Source organism: Emys orbicularis, chromosome 4 (assembly GCF_028017835.1).
Source record: "Emys orbicularis isolate rEmyOrb1 chromosome 4, rEmyOrb1.hap1, whole genome shotgun sequence".
In the NCBI taxonomy this organism is placed as follows: domain Eukaryota; kingdom Metazoa; phylum Chordata; order Testudines; family Emydidae; genus Emys; species Emys orbicularis.
Window position 1 is genome coordinate 131,528,448 of NC_088686.1, and position 25,119 is coordinate 131,553,566.

A 25,119-nucleotide genomic window follows, 5' to 3' on the forward strand; every position below is an offset into this window, starting at 1 on the left:
CTCACCCAAAGAAGTTGGTCCAATAAAAGGTATTAGCTCACCCACCTTGTTTCTCCAGATCCTGAAAGGCATTTAGGTGCCTAACTCCCAGTGATTTCAATGGGAATTAGGCTCCTCAATACCTTTGAGTATCTGGGCCTTATCCTCCCCTGTGCCTCAGTCCCCGACCTGTAAAATGGAGATAAGTGCACTGCCCTACCTCTCAGGGGCATTGTGAGAAAAAAATTCATTAAAGATTTTTAGGTGCTTAGATACAACAGAAACGGGGTCTATATACGTACTGTCTATAGACAAACTGTCTCTGTATCACACTCCTTGCCATAAGTCTGAGCCATCTTATAAATTAAAAAAAACAAAAACCACACAAACCAACCAATGTTTTCGTTTCATTGGCCCCCAGGTGGAGGGGAAATTTTCTGCCTGGCAGTGTGGTTTTTAGGGGAAAGCTAGTTCAAAGCAGCTTATGTCACATTTTGTTTTCAAGACACTGAGGTTTGTACTCATGCTGATGCGTTCCAGGAAGTTCTACATGCAAGAGAGTTTTCTGTAAAAGTGCTGCATCCAGTGCTTGCTCATACTCTACATCAGAAAGGGCAAAGTTTAAGGTTGAACGTTCAACTTGCTGTCTCTTTGGCCTTATGAAGTATGATACACTTTACTGAGAAATCTTATTCAGTTTCTCAATTAATTCCACAGCCTTAGGTCCATATGTCTATAATAATCTGCATTCACATAAATAGAGACAGTATCATAATGCATAAGGGCAAAGTTAATTTATTACAGGCAATTTATACAGCACCTATATACACAGTAACTAGATGTACTTTATGAGCAGTAACATTTCTCAAGTATAAGGAGCAAGCTTCCCGCAGCACCTGCTGAAACTTTACAAGCAGAAATGGGAAATCTTCCTCCTAGAGTGAACACTAGGGGTACTGGAGCTACCAGTTAGTGAAAAGCCTGGGAAAAGGTGCATCTTATAGCATTTCCTGAACAGGCTTTAGTTTAAATGTATTTCCAGAAGTGAAGACCTCATGTTGGCTCCCTCAAGCCTCATCCTTGGGACATTTAGATTAATTGTTCCAGACCGACACATGGTGCAGTGGATCAGACTGGGAGCAGTGGTCTCTGAAATAGTTAGACTAGGAATTTTAAGGCTTCGGGACTTCAGCTGATAAGCAGCACTTTAAATTTCCTATCTTGATCACTGTCTTCTGTGCCATTGCTAGTAACCTGCAGCTCACTGTATGCACTGGTGTGGCTCTGAGCTGAGCCCACTCAAGGGCTAGTCAGTGCAACTGTACCTTTGAGTGGCTTTTACCTTTCATTTTAGTATTTAACTGGCAAGATACACTCCTGCTCATCTGTTGCAAGTATTCAGTTTAGATTGATTTCAGTAGGTTACATCTTGCTTTGGTCCTGGAATTCTGCATCAGCACATACACCCTTAGATCAGCATGTGACTTCTGATGGAGCAATCATACGGGAAGAGATTCCTGGAGAAATATTTGACACATTGAGATTGTGCAACTCCTAATACCTAAAAGGAGGCCGTAGGGCTTGTCACTTAGAGAAGAGAAGTAGAATCCAGACTCTAGTAGTTCTACTCCGGACCCAATATGAACTATTGGGAAGTTATTTAGATTCCTTGTGCCTCAATTTACCACGCATAAAATGGGCATAATATGCCTATGGCTTTGGGAGCTGGGCTGTAAGGCTTTGTTAATTAGCAAAGAAAGTGCTTTGAGATGCTTGGATGACAGGCACTGTAGACACATGAAGCATTATAAAAGTCTCTCTAAACAGCACACAAGATTTTGCTTCACCAGACCAAATACTTAACCCAGTGTGACAAAGCAGCTGACACACATGGAAAGACAATTGTAGCTCTTAGAATTTCCTTATTTATTAAAGAGCAGAAAGAAATTTTTGCTTAAATTCTATACGTAAAAAAGTAACAGTAAAATTTGCTTTTAAAGTGTTTCCACTGAAGAAAATTGTGAAGTTAGTTTTTTTTTTTATTTAAAAAAAAATTAATTAATTTACAAAGACACCGCACTATATTGCATGCTGATAGTCACGCCCTTCTCCGACACGGCCCCACTAAAATATACTGTTGAACAGTATATGTAAGCAAATGAATCACCGCAATCTGGACTGAAAGTCCCTTCAGCTATTTCAGTCACACAAGCTAGTGGGATATCTCTGTTTTACAAGCTCAGCTCTTTAGTAAAAGAAATTTCAAGTGGACACTAAAGAATTTCACTAAGATGATGAAATATTAAAATTATAAAGCACATTTTTTGCTGTTTGTAAATATACTACATTAGAAATTTCAGTTGTTAGGGATCCATTCACCACAGATAGTTTATTCTGTATTCAAGGTAATTACAAAGACAAAGCATTACTTCCTGCATGCTTTCCTGGGCACAGAACCAGTAGAGTTGACTACATGATGTTTGACTGGAGAGTACTTGGAATTCACTCTCTCAGAGGCAAAGACTAGTTAAGGAGTGTTACCAGTAACAAAGAATAAAAGTTATACAACGTTGATTATTATAAATTAAATTTGTTCTTATCTGCTCCTTTTGCCTTAGTCTCCTAAATATGTTCATATTCCTCCCTATAGAAAACACTTGTTTTGTATTTCTCATCACAGCAACCACCCAGTCACTAATGGTGATTAGAATGTGTGGAAGAGACCTTGATTCTGAATACATGGATGCGTAGATGGGAAGCAATCTGATTGCACACGCTGATGCAGTAGCGAAGCAAATCAAAGAGGGAAAAGATCTGCAAAGGGAAAAATGGCATGTGTTAGATCTATCTATACTGAACATGAATGTACCATGTTTCATCTATCCTTCATGTTACCACAGTCTCTCTAAAAGCATCAAGGACTGCTCTCTTGAGTCCTTCTCTTCCTCCACTAAAGGTTTATTCCTATAGTCTCTGAAAGCACCAAGCTTTCTTAATTTTTCAGCCTAGAATTTAAATCTACATTTCAATAAAAAAAAAAAAAAAAAAAAAAAAAAAGACAATGACTGTAGAAAGCTTTTGTAAGCTGTGGATATTAATGATTTCAAGTGTAGAATTCTGATCTTACTTTGGGACAAAATTTACACAACCCTGTATTTGAATGTATTTTAAAGTGATTCAGTGTAATGGGAATGATCAAGTTTCAGCAGTGTAATTTATGCAGGTTGAACCTTTATTACATACCAAGCTCCCAACTAAAACACATGCCCCAGTGAGCATGAAGTGAATGTACTGTACTGTAATTCCTTAATAGCTGGGCTTTTCCACCACTTGTAGCTAGTACAGAAAGAAGTTCCCAACTGCTCACAGGATTAAGCAACTGTAATCATGTTATACTTGCACAGCATGCTTTAGAATGGCTGTCTAGAAAGTGGCAGCCTGATCTGAACTTGGTTTGGTTTTCAATGCTCTAATCAGGGAGAGACATGGCTCTATAGCCAAGACTTCCTCCTCTGTGAGACTCGTCCTGGTAGCTATCATTGCTCTGATACTACATGAATTTCAGGAATTCCACCTGTGGGTTTGTGTGTTATAGAGCTTTTGCTGTGGGGCACTCCAAAGTGTGGAAATTACATTCCTGCAAAAATACATCTCAGCACATTTCTCCCCAATGGGTTCTAAACCTAGGACTTCGAGTACTGCTCATTCAACATGGCTTTAAAATTGTGTTTAAACAGAGTGGGGTCCATAAGCCCAACCAAACCATGTTTCAGCCAAGTTAGCCTGAACCCTGTTTAAAACTGATTCAGGCAAGAAGGTTCCCAAGTCCATGCTTCTTTGTCTGAGTCATCTGTGCACAACTGGTGCAAACTGTGTGTGATCTGTTCACAACTGGCACAAACTCTGTATGCATGTGGGGAGCGTGAGCGAACAAGCAGATGCACAAAAGATCATTGATGAACAGAAAATACAATGACCTACTTACCATGGCAATCCAAAGTACAATATATTCATCAATAAAGCTGTTAAAGTACTGGTCCAAGAACAAAAGTGCTGGACCTATGAATGCTGTATCATGCAGATGCATTTCACTTTGGGTCATATGTGCAACCTATTAAAAAAAAGAGACAGTAGTCTAGTCTAAACAAATCCCAAAACCAATGTTTTCAGCTGATTATTAACACTTCTGTATAGAGCAGGGATCTCAAACTCAAATGACCATGAGGGCCACATGAGGACTAGTACATTGGCCCGAAGGCTGCATCACTGACACCCCCACTGCTGCCCCCAGCCCCGCCCCTTCCCTGCCCCCATTCCAACCCCTTCCCCAAAGTCCCCACCCCAACTCTGTCCCCTCCCTGCCCCATTCCGACCCCTTCCCCAAATCCCCGCCCCTGCCCCGCCTCCTCCCCTGAGCGCGCGGCTCCCCGCTCCTCCCCCCCTCCCTCCTGGAAAGCACTAAGCACCGCCAAACAGCTGTTTGGCGGCAGGAAGCGCCTGGAGGTAGGCAGAGGAGCAGGGATGCAGCGCGCGCAGGGGGGCGGCAGGTGAGGGGAGATTGGTGGCCGCAGGAAATAACCCGGGGGCCGCGGGGAGCTTGCAGGCCGCAGCAAATAACTCTGCGGGCCATATGTTTGAGACCCCGGTTATAGAGTATTTTAATGAAATGTCACCAAAGATTATTGCAATGTAAATTACATGCTGCTGATTCGTTCCTTAATGGGCTATGACAAATTCTCAAGAAAAATGTGTGTTGTAGGTACCAATTAGAACCACTACAGATTCATGGGATACACAGCAGCAGCATTAAATCACTTTAATACAGTGAAGGAAGAGTGTGGCTAGTCAATACAGGGAACTGACGTTGTGGGGAAGGTAGACCTTAGAGAAACTACAAAGACCATCTTATACAATAACAAAGATGAAGGAAAAGAATCAATGACTCTGAGGCACTTACCACCAATTTGTTAGTTATCTTAGCAGATACAAAACCAAAAGTAAGTATATATAGGCAAGGATGCTTTTCAAAGAGCTGCACAGCAGATTTCTTGTAGATCATTGCAGCTAATACGATCACTGATCCAATATGAAGAAAGGGTGAAAGGACACTTGTTCCCTATAGCGAGGGAGAAGAAAGTGTTGGCTTAATGAAAAGTGCACACAGTTGAACAACAGATGTGTTGTGTGCATATTATTTAAATTAAAATGTGCCTGTCTGAACTCACTTCTGCCAGTAGTGAAATATGACTGAGTGGTAAAATGTGTCAGCTGATAATGTGGTTGGAGACTTTGGTTTGAAGGTCTCACAAGTTGTGTGTTGTATGAAGGAAACATGCAGTTTCAGCTACAAAACAAAAATGTATTGGGGGGGCAAGGGGAGGGAAGGCTTCAAATTGCAAAAATGGTGCTGTGGTTATCTTCTAACTCTTGTACAACAAGCAGGAAATGATTCTGTTCTTAAATGACAGGGGCCCAAACATGTGTATGTCTGTATAATGGTGATAATACATTTTTGTTAAGATGTCAATGCTCAAAAGCAAAATATAACAGAGTAGTCCAACTAACTCAACTGGCACAAACACAAAAAACACAGACTCTCCTAAAAAGTTCATGAAACCTTTCGACCCCCCCCCCCCCCCCCCAAAATATCAAAAAATCCCTTAAGAAAGAAGTCGGACAAGAATGTTAACTTTGACTATCCCATCTCTTCTGGAAGGTCAATAGCTTTCATATTCTTGTCAGATGCAAAAGCACCAAACAAAAAGCATGCATATCAGAGAGAGAGTTTGGTTTGGAAAATTCATGGATTCTAGAAGGTAAGACCTTGTAGAACATAACAATGGCCATAGTAGTCCATTGGTCTGACCCGTCTAGCCCAGTATCCTGTCTTCCAACAGTAGCCAATGCCAGGTGCTTCAGAGGGAATTAACAGAGCAGGCAATCATTGAGTGATCCATCCTCTGTCATCCACTCCCAGCTTCTGGCAAACACAGGCCAGACAAACTCTGACCATCCTGGCTAATAGCCATTGATGGACCTATCCTCCATGAACTTATATAGCTCTTTCTTGAACCCTGTTATAATTTTGGCCTTCACAACATCCCCTGCCAACAAGTTCCACAGGTTGATTGTGTGTTGTGTGAAGAAGTACTTCCTTATGTTTGTTTTAAACTTGTTGCCTATTAATTTCATTGGGTGACCCCTAGTTCTTGTGTTATGTGAAGGAGTAAATAACACTTCCTTATTCACTTTCTCCACACCAGTCAATAATTTTATAGACCTCTATCCATATCCCCTCTTAGTCATCTCTTTTCCAAGATGAAAAGTCCCAGTTTTTTTCCATCTCTCCTCATACATAAGCTGTTCCATACCCCTAGTAATTTTTGCTGTCCTTCTCTGCCCCTTTTCCAATTCTAATATATCTTTTTTGAGATGGAGCGACCAGATCTGCACACAGTATTCAAGATGTGGGCGCTGTCTTTTTATCTATCCCTTTCCTAATGGTTCCTCACTTTTGGTTAGCTTTTTTGATTGCCACTGCACAGTGAGCAGATATTTTCAGAGAACTATCCACAATGACCCCAAGATCTCTTTCTTGAGTGGTAATAGCTAATTTAGACCCCATCATTTTGTATGTACATAGGACTAATGTCAAAGCATGGGAGGTGATTTTATCATTCACCTATTTCAAATCCATCCTTTTAAAACCTTTTCTCAATTCCAAAAGCTACTATTTTCATTTAGACAAGATTTACCCCTTTTTTCAAGCTAGTAAACTAGGTGAAAGAGTATTTTACACTCAAAGCAGACATTAAATTAACACACTTGAAAGCATATCAGTTTTCTATAAACCATCATGCAAACTACAGAGCACTCAGAAAAGAAAGTAACATAATAGCAAAACAAAACACTCACAGCTATAGTCGATCCATTTTTGCCAACACCACCTGTGAAGATCACACCAAAATAGTTTGTGCAGGAGAATATGGTTCCTGCAACAGTACAAAGAGCTGGGAATATTTTCATCTGAATATTCAGCACTGGAATCTTGACAACAGAGAAATAAAAAGATTAAAATATGTACAATTAATCTAAAATCATGTTTACCTATTTCAAGTAAACTCAAACGCTCCACTTTTCTAACTCCAGATTTGGGTTTTCCTCTCTCCCCAAAAATTAGTTAATATCGGTTTAAATTTCTAGGAAATGAATTTGGGAGGAAGCTATATTTTCTCACCCACCATATTAGCAACATTTCCTGATCCATTTGCTTTTATATTTAATTACCGGAGAAGAACAGTCATGGAGCAGAATCTCTGTCTCCTAATATTATCCTTCACAATGCTGGACACTTATCAACCAACCTCTAAAACCCGAGTGAGGGGTTCCTCAGCATGGAGAGAACAGAGGGCTAGCACAAGCCAAAGGATAGACCCCACACTTAGTATCCCAGTCCTGAGTGCAGGGAGAAGCCAGATATCAGTGGGGATTAACCTGTGAAGACCCATAAACTGGACCATACCCAGAGAACAGACCAGGTATAATGAGAAGAGGCATGATAGGAAACAGCAGAGAGGCAACCAGCCGCTAAGATTACTTTTCAAAGTAAAAGGGGAGTGGGTGGCTGGGTTGTTAGCAAGGGAGTGAGAAATGAGGGCAAGATGGGCTGGGAAGGAAATCTAATAATCCTCTCTCATCTTTTTGACATAGTGCCTTGGGCGGAGAAGTAATTATAAGAGGAGACAGAACCACCCAGCAACAAGAGTCCCCCAACCGTATCCAACCGACTGCTAAAGAACCACTTGGACCCTCCAGTAACAAGCATCTACACTCATAACACTTCCGAAATGAGTAAACATGCTCCATAGCGAAGGTCCCCATACGTCTATTTCATATGGGAGCCTAAATGGGTTCAAGTTGTTTTTATTTTAGTATTTTGAATTGCACGCCCAGGCTGGCTTTGAGGCTTTTCTAATAGATAATTCTTAGCACTTACATCATGCTTTACAACTTCAGAGCACTGTGCAAACATCAATCAGTCCATACACCCCCCCATGTTTGGTACTTTATTAACCCCATTTTAGAGAGAGACAGGAAGTGACTCACCCAAGTTCACATTGAATGAGTGGCTGGAACTGGGATTAGAATGCAGTAGGTTCATGCAGATTTTTTGTTGAATTACAAGGTGCAGTTAGAGACTAATTTGGCTCCGTAGTTCTATCCATGAGTTGCCCAAATGGAGCCTACGACCAATACCAAGCGGAGGAGGAGGATTAACAGCACCTCACCTGATTATTGCTCTGCACTCTGGAGTTCCACTTGAGTAGGAAGTTCTAATTATGCTCTTTGGAACAATCTTAGGGACCCCTCCTACCCATCCTGCTTACTCTGCACTTTTGCTCAAAGACAAGATTCAGACAGTGAAACTGCAGAGTGGAGAAAGTGAGCTGAACTGAAAAAATCAGTAACAAACACACTGTTACTCACAGAGGTGCTCCAAAGCTTGTACTACTCTTATTAAACAGCCTGCCTGTGCTGCCATCTGTTTTTATGCTTTCTTCAGTGGTCAGTGGGAAGTATTTGAGAATGGGGTGATGGGGTTGTGCTTCTTTGTACATGTGAGGAGAGAAGAACAAGAGTAACATTCTGCCCATGCTGGAATCTGGACAGAGGCGGTTTCAGGATGCCACAGAGAAAGGAGTTGCAATAGTCAAGGGGTCTCGTACACTGGCAAAAAACAGGATTTATAATTCACCACTAGGACAGCTCCAGGAACAATGGACAATACGGGCAGTGGAAGCTGTAACGTGGACAGGGCTCAGAGTAGAGTGAGACTACATAATGATAAAAAATGTTTGATTTCACCTGAGCCATATCTATCTTACGGCTCCCACCACTATCACTGATGGAGCTGCACCAAATGGTTAATTACAAGGTCCTATTTTTGCCCAGTGTAAATGGAGCCTACGTGATAGGAGATGAAGGCATGGACAAAGACTTCCGCAGTGATGGAGTGAAGGAAGTAATATATTAAATTAATGTTGCAAAGCTGTGACAAAACGATTTGCAGATAAAGTAAATGTGGAAAGAGTTCTGAGTCAAAGATTATGAACAGCAGAGACAAATGGATGGCGTGAGTCAAAGAAGGAAACAGGCGATAGAATTGTGCTGGAGGATGATCCTCATACTTTATTAACACGTCTGTCTTTAGAGTGTTTAGCAAAGGAGGCTGAGATAAAGCCCCAGGTTTACTTGCTCTTTGGTATTCTATATATAATTGTAGCCCATACTACAGTTTTGCCCTTTACACAGCTTGATCTTGCCAGGTGTTGACCACTGACTTCAGTGGGAGTTAAAGGTGTGCAACACTAAGTAGGTCTGAATGTATAGTGCTGAAAAGAGTCCCAGGTCAGATCTTCTTCAGGTAAATGATGCTTCTCTATTAAATCCTTCGAAGTTGATCAAGACTGGTTATGCTGCTGCAACAGCAGGATACCCAATTTCAAAAATAGAGCGCAGTCTGCTTAAAAGTAATGGGATTCCAAGTTCTGCCACAGAGACATAAGCATGTCAATAAAAATAAATGTCACAGTGGGTAAGTGCTCTAATCTGTCCTTGGGCAACTAGTGTTCAGATCCAGATTCATTCACAAAGGAAAATGAGTTTGGGACGCTCATTCATGACTCATCCTAATTTGTTTACCTCCTATAACTAGGCTTGGAAGAACCAGATTTTGATCAGTAAATGTCGATTTCACTGCACACACCAACCAATGAAAAAATATTACCATAGACAATAATCAAAGTTTACAGATAGGCAAAGTAAGAAAAATGCTACTTGAGAACTTATTAGAGTTTAAGGATATATACTCTGACTATTTTGACATGTGATGTTGACAATGTGTGTTTTAATGGGTGTAAAGCTCTAACTTTTTGAATCTCAAGGTCTCCTGTCATTAGATAATTATTGTCTGACACCCCCCCATTATTTGACCTTCCCATAATTTCCATAACTGTTATTTAAACTGATAAAAATTGAAAAAAATACTTAAAAATAAACATCAATATAATCCATCAAAACTATAAAAAAAATAAAAATTGAATTCTTCCAAGCCTACATATAACTGACCCACAGCTCAACATGTCCACAAACAACAAAACCTCCGGTCACAAGGGAGAATGAGGAAATCAGAGAGAGTCAAGAATGACAGTCATCAAGATGAGATGTGGTCAAGGAAAGGGAACAAGTTGAAGGGTAAGAGGCAGAACACAGAAGATATCAGAATCAGAAGCAAGAACAAAGCAGAAGTGAGAATAAAAGAGGGAGAAGGGTTCTGACCGGATGTTATCAAGGAGTGTGGAGATGTAGGAAAGAAGGGAAACCGTTAAAGCAGCAAGTAGGGTCAAGAGAAAGTTGATTGACAGCACACATTGAAACGTGGAGAGAAAGGAGGCAGAGGAGAAGGAATAGTTAATGATGAGACAAGGGAAGGGATGGGGGCAGGGATTAGAGACTTGCGTACCACATGTGAAGATACCTCTATCATCAATGTTGGTGGCTGTCAATAGACCAGGATTCATGGAGGGTGAGATACAATGAAGTAGTGGTGCAAAGCTGCAGACAGGCAGAAGAGCAATGTTGAGGGGAAAGAAAAGCACCACTGAAGAGCACATTATGGGCCAGAGGAGATTCCAGCAATACTACTCCATAAAAGAGAACACATTTAAATAGTGGTATTTCTCCCTGTAAATATTTCTTGTGATTGGATTCTTTTCCTTCACAGTTCAGATTCATAGGAGGTAGTGTGGCAGAACAAACTGGGCTAGTCATAGTGGAAGGTTTAAATCAACTGCTCCCTGTAAACTTTCCAATTACCTGAGAGTATCTTTTTGCCTAGTAAAGCATTAGACAAATTTCTTGACTGCCTCTCTACATTGTCTTCAGCTCTTCTCTTATGTATGGCAAACTCCACTTACTACATGAATTAAAAATAATGCATAGCACTTATACATTTCATAAATATTACCCTAATTAATTAATCCGAAAAAGTGCCCATGTGAGGTATTATCCTGATTTTACTGATAAAGGAAACAGATAAGGAAGGCTTAAGTAATTTACCCAATGTCACAGAGTGAGTGGGTGTCAAGGCTGGGATTTGAATTCTGGGTTCACAGGCTCATGTTCATACCTCTCCACCACTCTACACTATGAGGGTGAAATTGACCCTTGCGCAGAGGACCAGCCCAAGGCTAATGCACCCCTGAAGTCTTTATTTTGACAATTCAGGTGGGACTTGAGTAGTGCTCAGTGCTGGTCTGGAGCACAGGGGTCAAATTCCACCCTTAATTCAGAAATACATATACTTTCTATCTATTATTCCTGTTCCAGGAATAACACGTTATTGAGCTCAAAACCAGACCTACCTTACATTCCATGAAATCTATCTACACTCAGCCAAAGAATATTTTTTACTAAGTAATGAAAGCAATTGTTGCATTTTATTTCTCTTCCAGTATAACATGAAAAAAATCCAAAGAATAATCTATTAAGAGCACCACCTAATCTCATTACTCCACTGAAACCTGCCAAATGGGAATCTCACCTGCAGTAATACTCACCACCTCTCAGAAAACACTGGATTCCAGGAGTCTAACAAGAATGCAGTAGTGCTTTAGCCAAATTTAAAGATAAACTTCGTAGACAGAGAGAAGGACAGAGTATACTGCATATTTTACTGTACAAAAGGCCAATAAAAGCAATAATGGATGACAGCATAGACACTTAACTATCTCAGAATTTTCCTGCTTTCTAATTATTAGAGGGAAAAGTGGAATGTTTGAGTATACAGCTGAGGTATTTTCATTAAATAAAAGATCTTTCAAACAGAAATAAAACCAAAATCCCTCTGAGAGAGGTGAACAATGTTTTTTTCTCTGTCAAAAATTAAATACATGACAAAATAAAACACAGGTTGACAGAAATATCAGGGCAGGTTGAATGAAATATCAGGGAAAGTCATAATTCCCATGGCAATACTGGGAAAAGTTTTTGTCTTCTGAAGAAATGCATCCATAAATCTAATAGAAATATTGGACTTCAAAATGCTTTCATCTTTTTGCAGCTAGTGAGACAAACCTTTACACCTCCTGAAATCTGCTATATTAATAGCTATTTGCTGCAGCAAAAATTGCTTGAAAGGATGAAATGTGTTAAATAATAAAGGGAAGACTTTCCAAGCTCTAAGCAATAATACAAGCAAGTTTTCTTCACACGGAATTGTACCAGAAATAGCTATTGCAGCAAAATTGTTTTTAACAACAATTGGAAACAGAAAGCGAGTAGTTATTTTATAGTACAGAAGTGTTTTTGTTTTATTGGCAGCCAGACATCATGCTCAAATAGATGCTACAGACAAGACAAGACAATACACTTTTGAGAAGTAGTTCTGTCTACATGAATTCACAAGAGTTCAATCACATCCTTTAGGTGGTATTTCTTATATGATGTTTGTCTACAAGCTCTGAAATCAAATACATGTTGTGGCAGAAGCCTGACAGATCTTTAACTGAGTCAGGCCCTTATTTTGGGCATTCTGTATATGGCAGCGTAGATTTCCGGATCTATTTGGCTGTAACAGATTAATTGTGCTACAACGCAACGTATTTCACCCTAAAAGAGTCACTGCGAATTGTTTTTTGAACATTTTGATGCTTTTTTCTAAAATTAATGAGAATTTTTTTCAGACCACCTCAGACCACATTAGCTCTTCGAAGTTAAGCAAGGTCAGGCCCGGTCAGCACCTGAATGGAAAACCTTCAGGGAAATCATGCTTCAGAAGGTAATGCTGGCAATTCATTGTGTAGCACATTCTCTCTGAGGCCTGGTCTACACTAACCCCCAAATTCGAACTAAGGTACGCAACTTCAGCTACGTGAATAACGTAGCTGAAGTCGACATACCTTAGTTCGAACTTACCGCGCTTCAGACGCGGTCCACACGCGGCAGGCAGGCTCCCCGTCGACTCCGTGGTACTCCTCTCGCCGAGCTGGAGTACCGCAGTCGACGGCGAGCGCTTCCGGGATCGATTTATCGCGTCCAGACCAGACGCGATAAATCGAACCCGGAAGTTCGATTGCCAGCTGTCGAACTACCGCGGTAGTGTAGACCTGGCCTAAGTCAATTCTGCACCAGCACTCCAGGATGGTTTTAGATGGTGCTGATATAAAACTGAGTTGCTGAGCACCCTTAGGCCTCAATCCAGCAAGCTGATCCAAATAGGCAGTACCTTATACCCACACTGAGCCTCAGTAAAATCAACTGGGATCTGTTTGGATGCATGGATCCAACCATGCAGATCAGCTTACAGGATTGGGGCCACAGTCATTAAAAATCTTAAGGCAATTTTCATAAGGGAGAGAGTGTTAACACCTGAGTTCTGACCAATTGCAATTATAGGCAATTACATGCTGCATTCCAAAAATTCCCCCTGTAATTTCAATTTGATAAAGTATTCTTCTCTTTCTGATCTAAAATTGTTATATTTTGTTGATATCTATGTCAAATTGATCCAAAATCACTTTACAGACTTACGTTTACCAATAGAAAATTACTTAGTTCACCCAGAGGTGCAGGTGGACATTCTACATGAATGATGGTACAGCATGAAAAGAATGACTGACTGTTTTTCGTGTGGTGCTGGTAAAACCAGAATGCACCATCACTGCCATTTGTTAGATATGAAATCATTCACGTTCTTCAAGAACACAAATCTTTTAATCTTACGGGAAAATGAGATCTTTCCCTCCCAAAGGAAACTGATACTGTTCTAAATATGGTGCTCTTCCAGATGTAGACCAGATTAGAAAAAACAAGACAAGAAGCAGAATAATCAGAAATATACATTAAACTTAACATACAATATGAGCAAAATTACCATTGATTGCCAAAAAGGTGGTCCTCCAATCACGGCCAGTAAATGCATGATTATTATGAAGATTTGCACTTCAGTCACATCAATTCTGATTAGGTACAAAAAAGCCAAAAAAGCAGAATTATTTGAAGCAATTTCAAGTCAATTATTTGCAAACTCAGCAGGTCTCCTCTATCATGCACAATAGAAAGGACTCACAATACTGGGGAAAAATTGAAAAGGCATCAATAATTTATTACGCAAATATATTTTTGAGCTTTAAGTAAAATCCATGCTGTAATGTGACTATTTGATTAATTTCACTGCTTAATAAAAACCCATCTTGTCAAAAGGAATAGTTGGAACTCATTTACTTATTTAAATTGACCATAACTAGTTGCAGAAACAAATACAAAGGTTTAACCTTGCCCACCAAATAAAAATAAATAAATAAAAATGTTAATTGCGGGGGGGTGGGGGTGATTCCCCTTTATATTCCTTCCTCTGCCATCTTGTAAATTATATTGTTTTGAAAAATATCAAACTTGCAGCTAAAATATACAAGCAACATAAAACCCCAAGGAGCGTGTGCAAATGCAAACTGTACAAATTAAGACTACAATGCAGCAAGAATAGGAAACCCTTTCTAGTTCTCAGTGTGGCAACTGTCCTCAGAGGAGATGCAGGAAGGAGAGCCTTATAGAAAAGACTGCACTGAAGGAAGTTAAGAATTTGCTTTAAGGATCCTGCACAAGTCTCGCTGTTAGCAAGAGAGAAAAAACAGGGGCACAGAAATCAATGCCAGAAAATGAAATTAGAGAAAAAAAACTAGGTCAAAAAAATTTAGAAAGAAAATGGGGTCTGCTATGGTACATAACGTGAATACGTTTATGAGGTTTCTAAGGGAATACTATGGCACCTTAAAGACTAACAGATGTATTGGAGCATAATACATCTGTTAGTCTTTAAGGTGCCACAGGACTCTTTGTTGCTTTTTACAGATCCAGACTAACACAACTACCCCTCTGATAAGGGAATACTGTGATTTTCGTGGCATACAACATGAATTAGTACATGCTGTCTCATACGGGAAGACTGTGCAATCAGACTATAGAGATCTGCCCAAATATTTACAATGTATCTTAGTTTGAATTGTAAAATGCCTAAAAAAGGACTCCAAGATCAGCCAATGCACTTACACACACACACAAATGTCATTGATAATGTATCAGAGAAGAACGGACTCCATATTTTTAAACTAGCTACTGAAAATATTAAATCTGTATCTGTGGACTTGAATATATTGAATATTAGACTCCTGTGTACCACTCCCCCTCCTCTCTATTGGATATCTGACCTAGTTCTGCAATAGAGCCTCTTATTTGAAACAACTCCCTCCCAACCCAACCAAAATTTCTTTATCTTAGAAACAAATTGATATGAACAAGAGGTTCTTTAGTTAGGATGTGACTATACAGTTACTTTTGATACATACATGTTTAATGACAAATGGAATGAATCAGGATGAAAATAATCTGAACAGCTGACCTGGTGTGCGGTGTTTTCAATAAGGGGGAATTAGATTCAGAAGCAGACTCAGGAGATTAAGCAGGTGGCAAAGATGATCCACTCAGTCTTGGATGGAGTTGGGTGCACATCATACAGCTTTTTTTGCTTGATATATGAAGTAGCCTTTTGGAAGGGGAAGGGCCAGAAGTATAGAATTACAAAATAAAAATGGAGGGGAACTAAGTGCAGCGTCACCTACACAATACAAGGTTGTTAAGTAAACAGCGTATTTAACACAGTGAACAAGCAATCTTCTCTAATCCTCACCACAAATGCCAAAAAGGCATTCGATAGGCTCTCATGTTGTCCTATTTTAAAATTTAGAAATACACAGAACTGCTAAAACATATAGGACTAGGCTCATACTTAGACCTTCCCTGATAATATGGGAAAGTGATAGGGTGAATTTACTTACCAGTAGTTGTGTATTTAATGTAGTCATCTCTCATATTTTAATATAAAACCCCTAACTCTGAGCTGTTGATTCCAGCTACCAGGAAGCAAAATGCAAAAACACTAACGTCTCTACGGTATAGGTCCACTTCTTTCCCATCAGTCAAAGAGACTTCCCGAACAACTTCCTAAGTTGTGAAGCGAAGCTGGCAGAGAGGAAGAGGAGAAGACTCCAACAAGTATAATTCCCTTTACTCTGTAATATGTCTTTCCATTATATCTATTATGCCAGTGTGAGAGTAGTAACCATGTGGGTCATTTTATAGGCTGACTTCAACGTGATTAATCCTGTTGGGCAATCAGAGCCAGTTTGCAGAAAGATATTAGCAAAAAAGGTTGAGAGTCACCTGAAGATCTGAAATCTCAACCCTCATCCAAACAGATGAAGCGTTTAACATGTTTTAGAAACATCTTGCACAGCTGCAAACATTTGGGCTGTGCAAGAACAGTGAGCTACCATGTGCCTGAACATATTTCTATATTAACTGCCCAAGCCAAGAAAATGCTTAGGAGCTGCTTCCTCTCAATCAATACGCTCATTTGACTAGATGAATGGGAAGGATTTGGAAATCATCATCTCCTGGGGGTGTTTCTAGTGTGGTTTTGCAGGGATCTGTTGTTGGTCTAATGCTATTCAATATATTTATCAATGATCTGAAAGAAAGTATAAAATCATAGTTGATAAAGTTGCAGATGAAACAAAAATCAATGGAGTGGTAAATAATTCTAAGGACAGGTTCAGATCTAGACAGTGATCTAGATTGCCTGGTAAGCTGGGATCATTTGAACTACACCCCTACCCCAGTATAACGCGACCCGATACAACATGAATTCGGATATAACACGGTAAAGCAGTGCTCCGGGGGGGCGGGGCTGCGCACTCCCGCAGATCAAAGCAAGTTTGATATAACGCGGTTTCACCTATAACGCGGTAAGATTTTTTGGCTCCCGAGGACAGCGTTATATCGGGGTAGAGGTGTATTTTAATACCACCAAATACAAGGTCATACATCTAGAAACAAAGAATGTAGATCACACTCACAAGATGGAGGAATTTTGGAATGCAAGGACTCTGAAAGGGACTTCGAGGTTATAGTTGAAACCAACTGAATATAATCTCCCAATTCAATGTAGTGGCTGAGAGCTAACTCAATCCTGGGATGCATAAGCAGGTGAATATAGAGTAGAAGTAGGGAGGTGACATTATTATCTCTATGTACAGCATTCATGAGACCACTCCTGAAATACTATGTTCAGTTTTGGTGTCCACTGTTCAAAAAGGATGTTGAAAATCTGCAAAGTGTTCAAAGAAGAGCTACAAGAATGATTCAAGGTCTGGAAAACCTGCCTTACAGCAAGATACTTAAGAAGTGCAATCTATGTAATTTATCAAAAAGAAGGTTAAGAAGTGAATTGACCAGTATCATAAGTTCCTACATGGAGAGGAGATTTCTGAAAGTAGGTGGCTCATTAATCTAGTAGACAAAAAGTTATAATAAGACCAAGTTGCTGGAAGATGGAACTAGACAAATTCAGCCTGGAAATAAAGTTGCAAAAGTCTTAATAGTTGGGGTAACTAATGATTGGAACAACTTACTATGGATATGGTGGATTCTCTGTCACCTGAAATCTTTTATTTAAAGATTGAATGTCTTTCTAAAAGATATGCTGTAGTTCAATCAGAAACTATGGGTTTGAGGCAGGAATTATTGTATGAAATTCTCAGGCCTGTTACGCAGAAGGTGAGACTAGATGATCATAATGGTCCCTTTGACCTTAAAAACGTATGAATACAGGGATCTACCTAACAAACATTCTTGAAACTAGGACAATGTAGGAGAACAACACTTGGGAAATGGGAACAGAAGGTGGGTGATGGGAAGAAGAAACACTGTATTCCTTCATTCATCTACCTAGAGGACAAACTCAGAATGCTTGAATATCGGCTCTCCTTCCAAAAGTACCTGAGCACTAATGCGAAGACTGGGAGTCAATCTATTTCACACACCACGGGAGTAGAAGTATGAATGGGAAGAAGTGAAGGCTCTTGAATTCTTATACAATCTTAAGTGAGTTATTACCAGTGTTTATTATAATTCTGAAGTAGCTGAGTTGCTAAACTGCTTTTTAAAGTTTGTCCTTACCAAGAAAAATAAAGAAAAAATGATTGGTTAATTAGGAAAAACCATAATGAAGAACTTGTAAATTTAGGTGTTGATAAAAAGTAGATAAAGGATTACTTGGAAAATTTTAACATATGTCAGCTGCCTAGATAATATTGATCCTATGGGGTTAAAGAGTAACCAAAGTTTGTAAAGCACTTTCAAGATAAAAAGTTCTAATTATTATTAAGGAGCAATAAACTTCCTTGAACCACTGAATTATTTTTGAAAAATCTGGGAGAACTGGGCATATACCAGTAGACTGGAGCAAGAAAAACCTGGGCAGGGGCAGAAGCCTGATTGACCAATTTAAATCTAGATTGATTAAAGCACTAAAAAGCTGTACTGTTAAGAACAATACTGCACTGGCCTCTGGGGAAGATGGACTATATCCATGATTCTTAAGCTGTTTTTGCAAACACTTTACTGGGAGTTACCAATATTTCTATGCAATATAAGCTTTAATTTAAAAAATATATTTTTGGCCCTTCTGTCTGCAAAGGAAACTTTCCAAACATAAGCTGTTTTTTAGTAATTAGATTAATGAACTATAAAGCATTGGGTAATATGCAATTCATGGCATTTTTAGTAAGGAATATTTAGAAGTATAATTTATATTTTTAATTCAAAGAAATAGAAGTTTATATGCACCAAACATAAGTGTCTTAAAAAGCACAATAAATATTAAAAACATATCACATTTATTGCATTACAACCTATGGAGATTTTTTGGCTTAAATACACAAACACCACAAAGATGAGAGAGAAAAAAATGTGGGATTTGGAAGTCAGGGTCACAAGAGAAAAGAGGAGAACCTTTGGACCCAGAAGGCCTTTTCTGCCTCCATCTTATATAAAAATCAAACTATCGGTCAGACAGACAGATGATCTGCTCTGGTCCAGAGGGCCTGACCCTATGGATGGGAACCACAGAGCAGGAGAGGCAGGCCTAGCAGAAAAAAGGAGGCCCATCACATTTCAGAGTCTGATTTTAGTTTTTCTTGTGCTATTTTCTTATTTCATTAAATGTAACGATAAAAACAAAACAGAAAAAAAAGAAATCCAACAGCACAAATACTAAAGCCAAAATAAGAGGGCTCAGCAGAAAGCTTCTTGATTGGGATATTTCAGCACCCCAATCATTTTTGACCACTCTTCCACAAGACTGACAGTTCTTTTGCCTGGTGCTTCCTGATTTAGTGGAGTCGTATCAGCTCAGCAGAAATATTTTTTCACCGGATAAGGAAGAGGAAAAATGCACAAACAGCAGATCCCTGATAATTATGAAATGAAAACAAAAATAAATATTTTTTCTTTTGTGAGATTACCCCAATACAAGACCCAAAACCACAATGAACAGGAGTACCTGTGGCACCTTAGAGACTAACAAATTTAATTGAGCATAAGCTTTCATGGGCTACAGCCCACTTCATTGGATGCATAGAATGGAAAGCTTATGCTCACTCAAATAAATTTGTTAGTCTCTAAGGTGCCACAAGTACTCCTGTTCTTTTTGCGGATACAGACTAACACGGCTGCTACTCTAAAACCACAATGGTTTTCTATAACTGGGCCAGATCCTCATCTTATGAGAATCAGCTTAGTTCCATTAAAGGCAACTTATTCAACTAGTACAGTGTACTTCTTTTCATATAGGCACTCAAATTTTAATTACCCAGAATAAACTGGAGAATCACACTTTTTTAGGCTCTCCAGAAACACAGGCCAACTATCTCCTTGCCATTCTTTATTAATATTTATACTGCAGTAACGCCCAGAGGCCCCAAAGAAGGTCAGGCCCGCATCATGTGAGGCACTATATAAACACAGACCCTACCTTGAACAGCTTACAATCTAAGTAAGACAAACCATAACAGAATCATAGAATTAGTTAGAGATGGAAGAGATACTTCAAATCATCCACTCCACCTCCTTGCCAATGAAGAAGATACACTTTGGGTCTAGGAAGCCTTCTTTTAATATTGTTGTAAATTAGAAAGGAAAAAAAAGGCTAGGCAAAGTGTTAAATTTGAAGCTTGAGAAAAAGTCATTTAAACCATAAGACTGAAAGAAAAATATACTGATTTGTAGCAAACGGACACTGCAAAAGGACAACAGAAAACATTAATTCTGCACTAACTTAAGGAGCTTAGCTGTGACTAACTAAACAAAGACATTACAGAGCATCTACCATTGTAGCAACGAGACTAATCAATTAGGGTGGGCTATTAGCAGCAGGAGAAAAAAAAACTTTTGTAGTGATAACCAGGATGGCCTATTTCCAACAGTTGGGCCTGTCCTGGAGTAGGTGACTCCAGCACAGGCTCAACAAAGAAAGTAACTAAAACCTCTCCAGCCCATCATCAAGGATCTACAACCTATCCTGAAGGACGATCCCTTACTCTCACAGATCTTGGGAGACAGGCCAGTCCTCGCTTACAGACAGCCCTCCAACCTGAAGCAAATACTCACCAGCAACCACACACTACACAACAAAAACACTAACCCAGGAACCTATCCTTGCAACAAAGCCCGTTGCCAACTCTGTCCAGACACCATCATAGGACCTAATCGCATCAGCCACACCATCAGAGGCTCGTTCACCTGCACATCTACCAATGTGATATATGCCATCATGTGCCAGCAATGCCCCTCTGCCATGTACATTGGCCAAACCAGTCGGAGAACACTTCAACCTCCCTGGTTACTCAATTACAGACCTAAAAGTTGCAATTCTCCAACAAAAATAGACTCCAACAAGAAACTGCAGAATTGGAATTAATTTGCAAACTGGACACCATTAAATTAGGCTTGAATAAAGACTGGGAGTGGATGGGTCATTACACAAAGTGAAAACTATTGCCCCATGCTAATTTTTCCCCTACTGTTACTCACACCTTCTTGTCAACTGTTGGAAATGGGCCATCCTGATTATCACTACAAAAGTTTTTTTTCTCCTGTTCATAATAGCCCACCTTAATTGATTAGTCTCGTTATAGTTGGTATGACAACACCCATATTTTCATGTTCTCTGTGTATATATCTATATCTTCCTACTGTATTTTCCACTCCATGCATCCGATGAAGTGGGTTTTAGCCCATGAAAGCTTATGCCCAAATAAATGTGTTAGTCTCTCAGGTGCCACAAGGACTCCTGTTCTTTTATTTCTTATTTGTGTATCTCTATATAAACACACTGAGTCTCATAAATAAAACAAACTAGAAGTAATACTAAATTCCCAGAGAAAAAATACATTATTAAACTGAAAATTGTAAGTGAGGAAAATATTTTACAAAGAGTATTTCAGTTAAATGAACAAACACTAGAAAGCAAGTAAATTCTGTTACGATAAAACTTTTTTTCATTGCTCATCCTCTGCCTAAACTCACTAAATTACCATATGCCTATACAATACACATCCCAACATTGGCAGTGAGCCAATACCTGCATGACAGTGTATTGTATTGTATTTACCAAAGCCATGTGCATGAGCACAGACAATACACCAATTAACTCTTCACTTACAAAACCATCTCTCTCTTCTCACTCTTCATATATCACCAAGCCTTCATACCATCTTCCCTCATGACAGCTACTGGAAATTTAACTACCATTTACAGAGGAGATGCGGGGGGACAGGGACATAGGGTCACATGCTCCCCCAGATTTCTACCAGGATTTATATGCACTGCCCTGAACCCTGCTGCATACCATCAGAACCTTTAAATCAAGTTGCAGGTCCTCTCTGACCATTTAAACATTTTATTATCTACAAAAGTCAAATTCCCTACAGCTTCAATCACCTAAATATGCATTTGGGTTCCCCTATGTAAGCCTGCCACATAAACGATGGGGAAACATTGCAGTTGCAGACTTCAAGTCTACAAGCAAACTGCCAAAGTATAGGGGCCAGCAATGCCCCTCTGCCATGTACATTGGCCAAACCGGACAGTCTCTGTACAGCTTAGAAACTCTCCATGACATAAGTCCATTAATTCATACATGTATGGTGGGATTGTGTGTTTCAGAAATGATGCTAGGGACATTGTACATACATTTGGGATGGAAGGCTGGAAAGGCATCTTTGACCCAGTCCAAGTTCATATTGTGGTTTCTAAACTTCCCCAGAGTTTACATGGAGGTTAGAAGTCCAGAGACGTTTACATAAAGCTTAGGACGTCCTTCAAATCCTTTCAGGGTTTATGACCTGCACAACAAATCATTTCCTCAGTTCACATTTGAACTGAAGACAATTCACCTTCCAAGAGACAAATGTGAGAATTTTCAGCCTTGAGTCATGCTTTAAGTAATGAGAACAGGAGCTTTTACAGAGAATGCCTTCTCTTCAAGTGTAACTATAATGCCGTTACCAGGATGCACTAATATTTTGATTAAACTTTTCCTTCCTTTGCTTGAAGCCATTGCTTGTTGTACTACCATTTCCTGAGTAATTTTTTCCAATCCTTCATATACTGTCAACAAGAAGGTATTTAAAAGTCATAACATCTACCATGCTCAGAGCAGGTCTAATTGACATGTTGCTTAAAATGCCATAGGCAACCAGTGGCCCAGCTACAATAATGGCTCCCAACATTAACACAATTGGAGCTGAACCAGAGCAGGAATTTTTGAAAAAAGTCCCCTATTGTAGAAAGATCTTGTGCCGCAAATCTAAATGATAAACACAGGAGTATAATACCAGTTTCCATTTATGCAGCATGCTACAGCACAATAAAATTTAATTGGACACAAAAAAAAAACACCTCTTGGGGTAGAAGTACTAGAATGTTTATGTTGTTTTATTGAGTGGACAACAGGGGATGTATCACTCAATGATTGCCTGCTCTATTCATTCTTTCTGAAGCACTTGGCACTGGCCACTGTCAGAAGACAGGATACTGGGCTAATTGGACCATTGGTCTGACCCAGTATGGCCATTCTTATGTTCTCACAAGCCAAAAAGGTAGTGGAAATTCTCTCTCTCTCTTCAAGCTTCTACTAAAATGGTTACAGCGCCTATAAAACATTGTTTGGTCTATACTGGCCATTTTAATATGAAATATAAAGTTGCTCACTGAAATTTGCCATTTTGCTCCATAAAAATGATACCTTTCATCAAAGATTCATAGATTTTAAGGCCAGAAGACCATGATCATCATGTAGTTGTACATCCTGTATACCACCAGTTAAGGAAGCTCACCCAGTAATCTCTCCATCAAGCCCATAACTTCTGTTTGAGTTACACCAGATCTTTTAGAAAGAGATCCACTCTTGACTTAAAGACTTAGAATCATAGAATATCAGGGGTGGAAGGGACCTCAGGAGGTCATCTAGTCCAACCCCCTACTCAAAGCAGGACCAATTTCCAACTAAATCATCCCAGCCAGGGCTTTGTCAAACCTGACCTTAAAAACCTCTAAGGAAGGAGATTCCACCACCTCCCTAGGTAACCCATTCCAGTGTTTCACCACCCTCCTAATATCCAACCTAAACCTTCCCCACTGCAACTTGAGACCATTACTCCTTGTTCTGTCAGTGATGGAGAATCATATCCCCAGGTAAGTTGTTCTAATGGTTAACTACCTTCACTGTGAAAAATTTGAGCCCTATTTCTAGTCTGAATTTGTCTAGCTTCAGCTTTTCTGGCACCAGCTCCCAAATTTCTGGGATTGCAAATTTCCTTGCTACTTCCTCCACTTTTTAGAATTAAGTAATTATCTCAAAGTTTAAGACCCTGACTTTATAAAAGTGTCTTATCTAATAAATAATACAGCAGTTGAAAATCTCCCATTATTACGATTTCTTTCAATACTGATGTAGCTGACACCTGTTTCATTAAGTAACTCCTCTTCCCTTGTTAGCTAGTCTGGAAAATACTCCCTCCTCCACCACACCCTATTTTTCTAACATTTATTTTAACATGTACTTATGGGCTATTTCTGTTTGAATGCGCTCTACTGTTATGTGATGCAAAGTAAATCAAAATTATTTTAATGGATGTGAAACTCTTGCTTTTCCAGCCTATTACCCATTCTCCCAGCATTCACACAGATCCATAGCACAAGATTTATGCTCTTGTCCCTTTTTAAACATTGCTTTAATAGTTAGCTATTCCCATTTCCCTTCACTATATAGGACAGAGACCCAATGGGGTCTCTGCCTTCCTACTTTCTCTCTCTCTCTCTCTCTTTCTTTTTTTGGACACATTCAGGAACTCCCTCATTGCAGTTTCTTTTCAACGATCACATTGTTTCATGTAGCACTGAAACTATTTGTAGTCAGTTCATGTTCAACCACAGGCATCTATCTATTCATCTAGGTTTGCACACCATACTTGTCACTACGTTACTTGAGAGCTTATCTGGAATCTCAGTTACAGCAAACATGATAATTGAAATGTCACATGAAATGTGAAGACTGAAATGGCACTAGCTTTGTGCTGCTAACCATTTTAGCTATACAGTGCAGTGCATTCTTGAAAGGAGGAAAGAGGAGGAGGATTTCCCAGGGTACAATGTCTGTGGCTCTCCCACTGGCACAGCTCCCCCTAACTCACAGGCATCCTTGCTTGGGGAAGTGACTACCACCTGCTCTCCTTCTCCCGAACACTGGCTTTCCCATTACCACTGACTCTCTCCTGTAACCTCTTCCTAATGCAAAAAATCTTGTCTGTTGACAGAGCTGTTCCCTGATTCAGACACTGCTTACCTCTACTCACTTGTCCCACGTTCTAGCTGGTGCCCTAATCACACCCTTCTGCCAGCCAGACAGCCTCCCTCTCACTACTATGCATATTTGGACTTTGCAAATACTAAAGCAAACCGTTTCCTAGTCACCAAAATGCTAGATTTGTCACATCCCTAATCAGCCCTTCATCTTAGATTGGAAAACCCCTCAAAATAGTGCACGTAATGTCCGATAATCTGATGTAATGTCCTTCAAGAGCAAAACTAACAAAGAGGGAGGGTTCAAAGAAAGGGGGGGGGGGAAACTGATGCAAGTTCTTGAGAGGGACACAAATACAGAAGAGGGGAAGGAAGTGTTTG

At 39.6% G+C, this 25,119-nt stretch overlaps 1 protein-coding gene across 1 annotated transcript in view; it reads right to left on the bottom strand.

Moving 5' to 3' along the window:
- Positions 1-1,887: 1,887 nt before the first annotated feature.
- Positions 1,888-25,119, bottom strand: part of CEPT1 (choline/ethanolamine phosphotransferase 1) — a 44,646-nt gene continuing 21,414 nt past the window's right edge. Inside the window, exons 5-9 of the mRNA XM_065403103.1 lie at positions 13,913-13,997; positions 6,895-7,026; positions 4,937-5,095; positions 3,965-4,090; positions 1,888-2,793 (exon numbers count right to left, since the gene is read on the bottom strand). Coding sequence (XP_065259175.1) covers positions 2,674-2,793; positions 3,965-4,090; positions 4,937-5,095; positions 6,895-7,026; positions 13,913-13,997 — 622 coding nt within the window. The 3' untranslated portion in view covers positions 1,888-2,673. The remainder of the gene's footprint in view (positions 2,794-3,964; positions 4,091-4,936; positions 5,096-6,894; positions 7,027-13,912; positions 13,998-25,119) is intronic.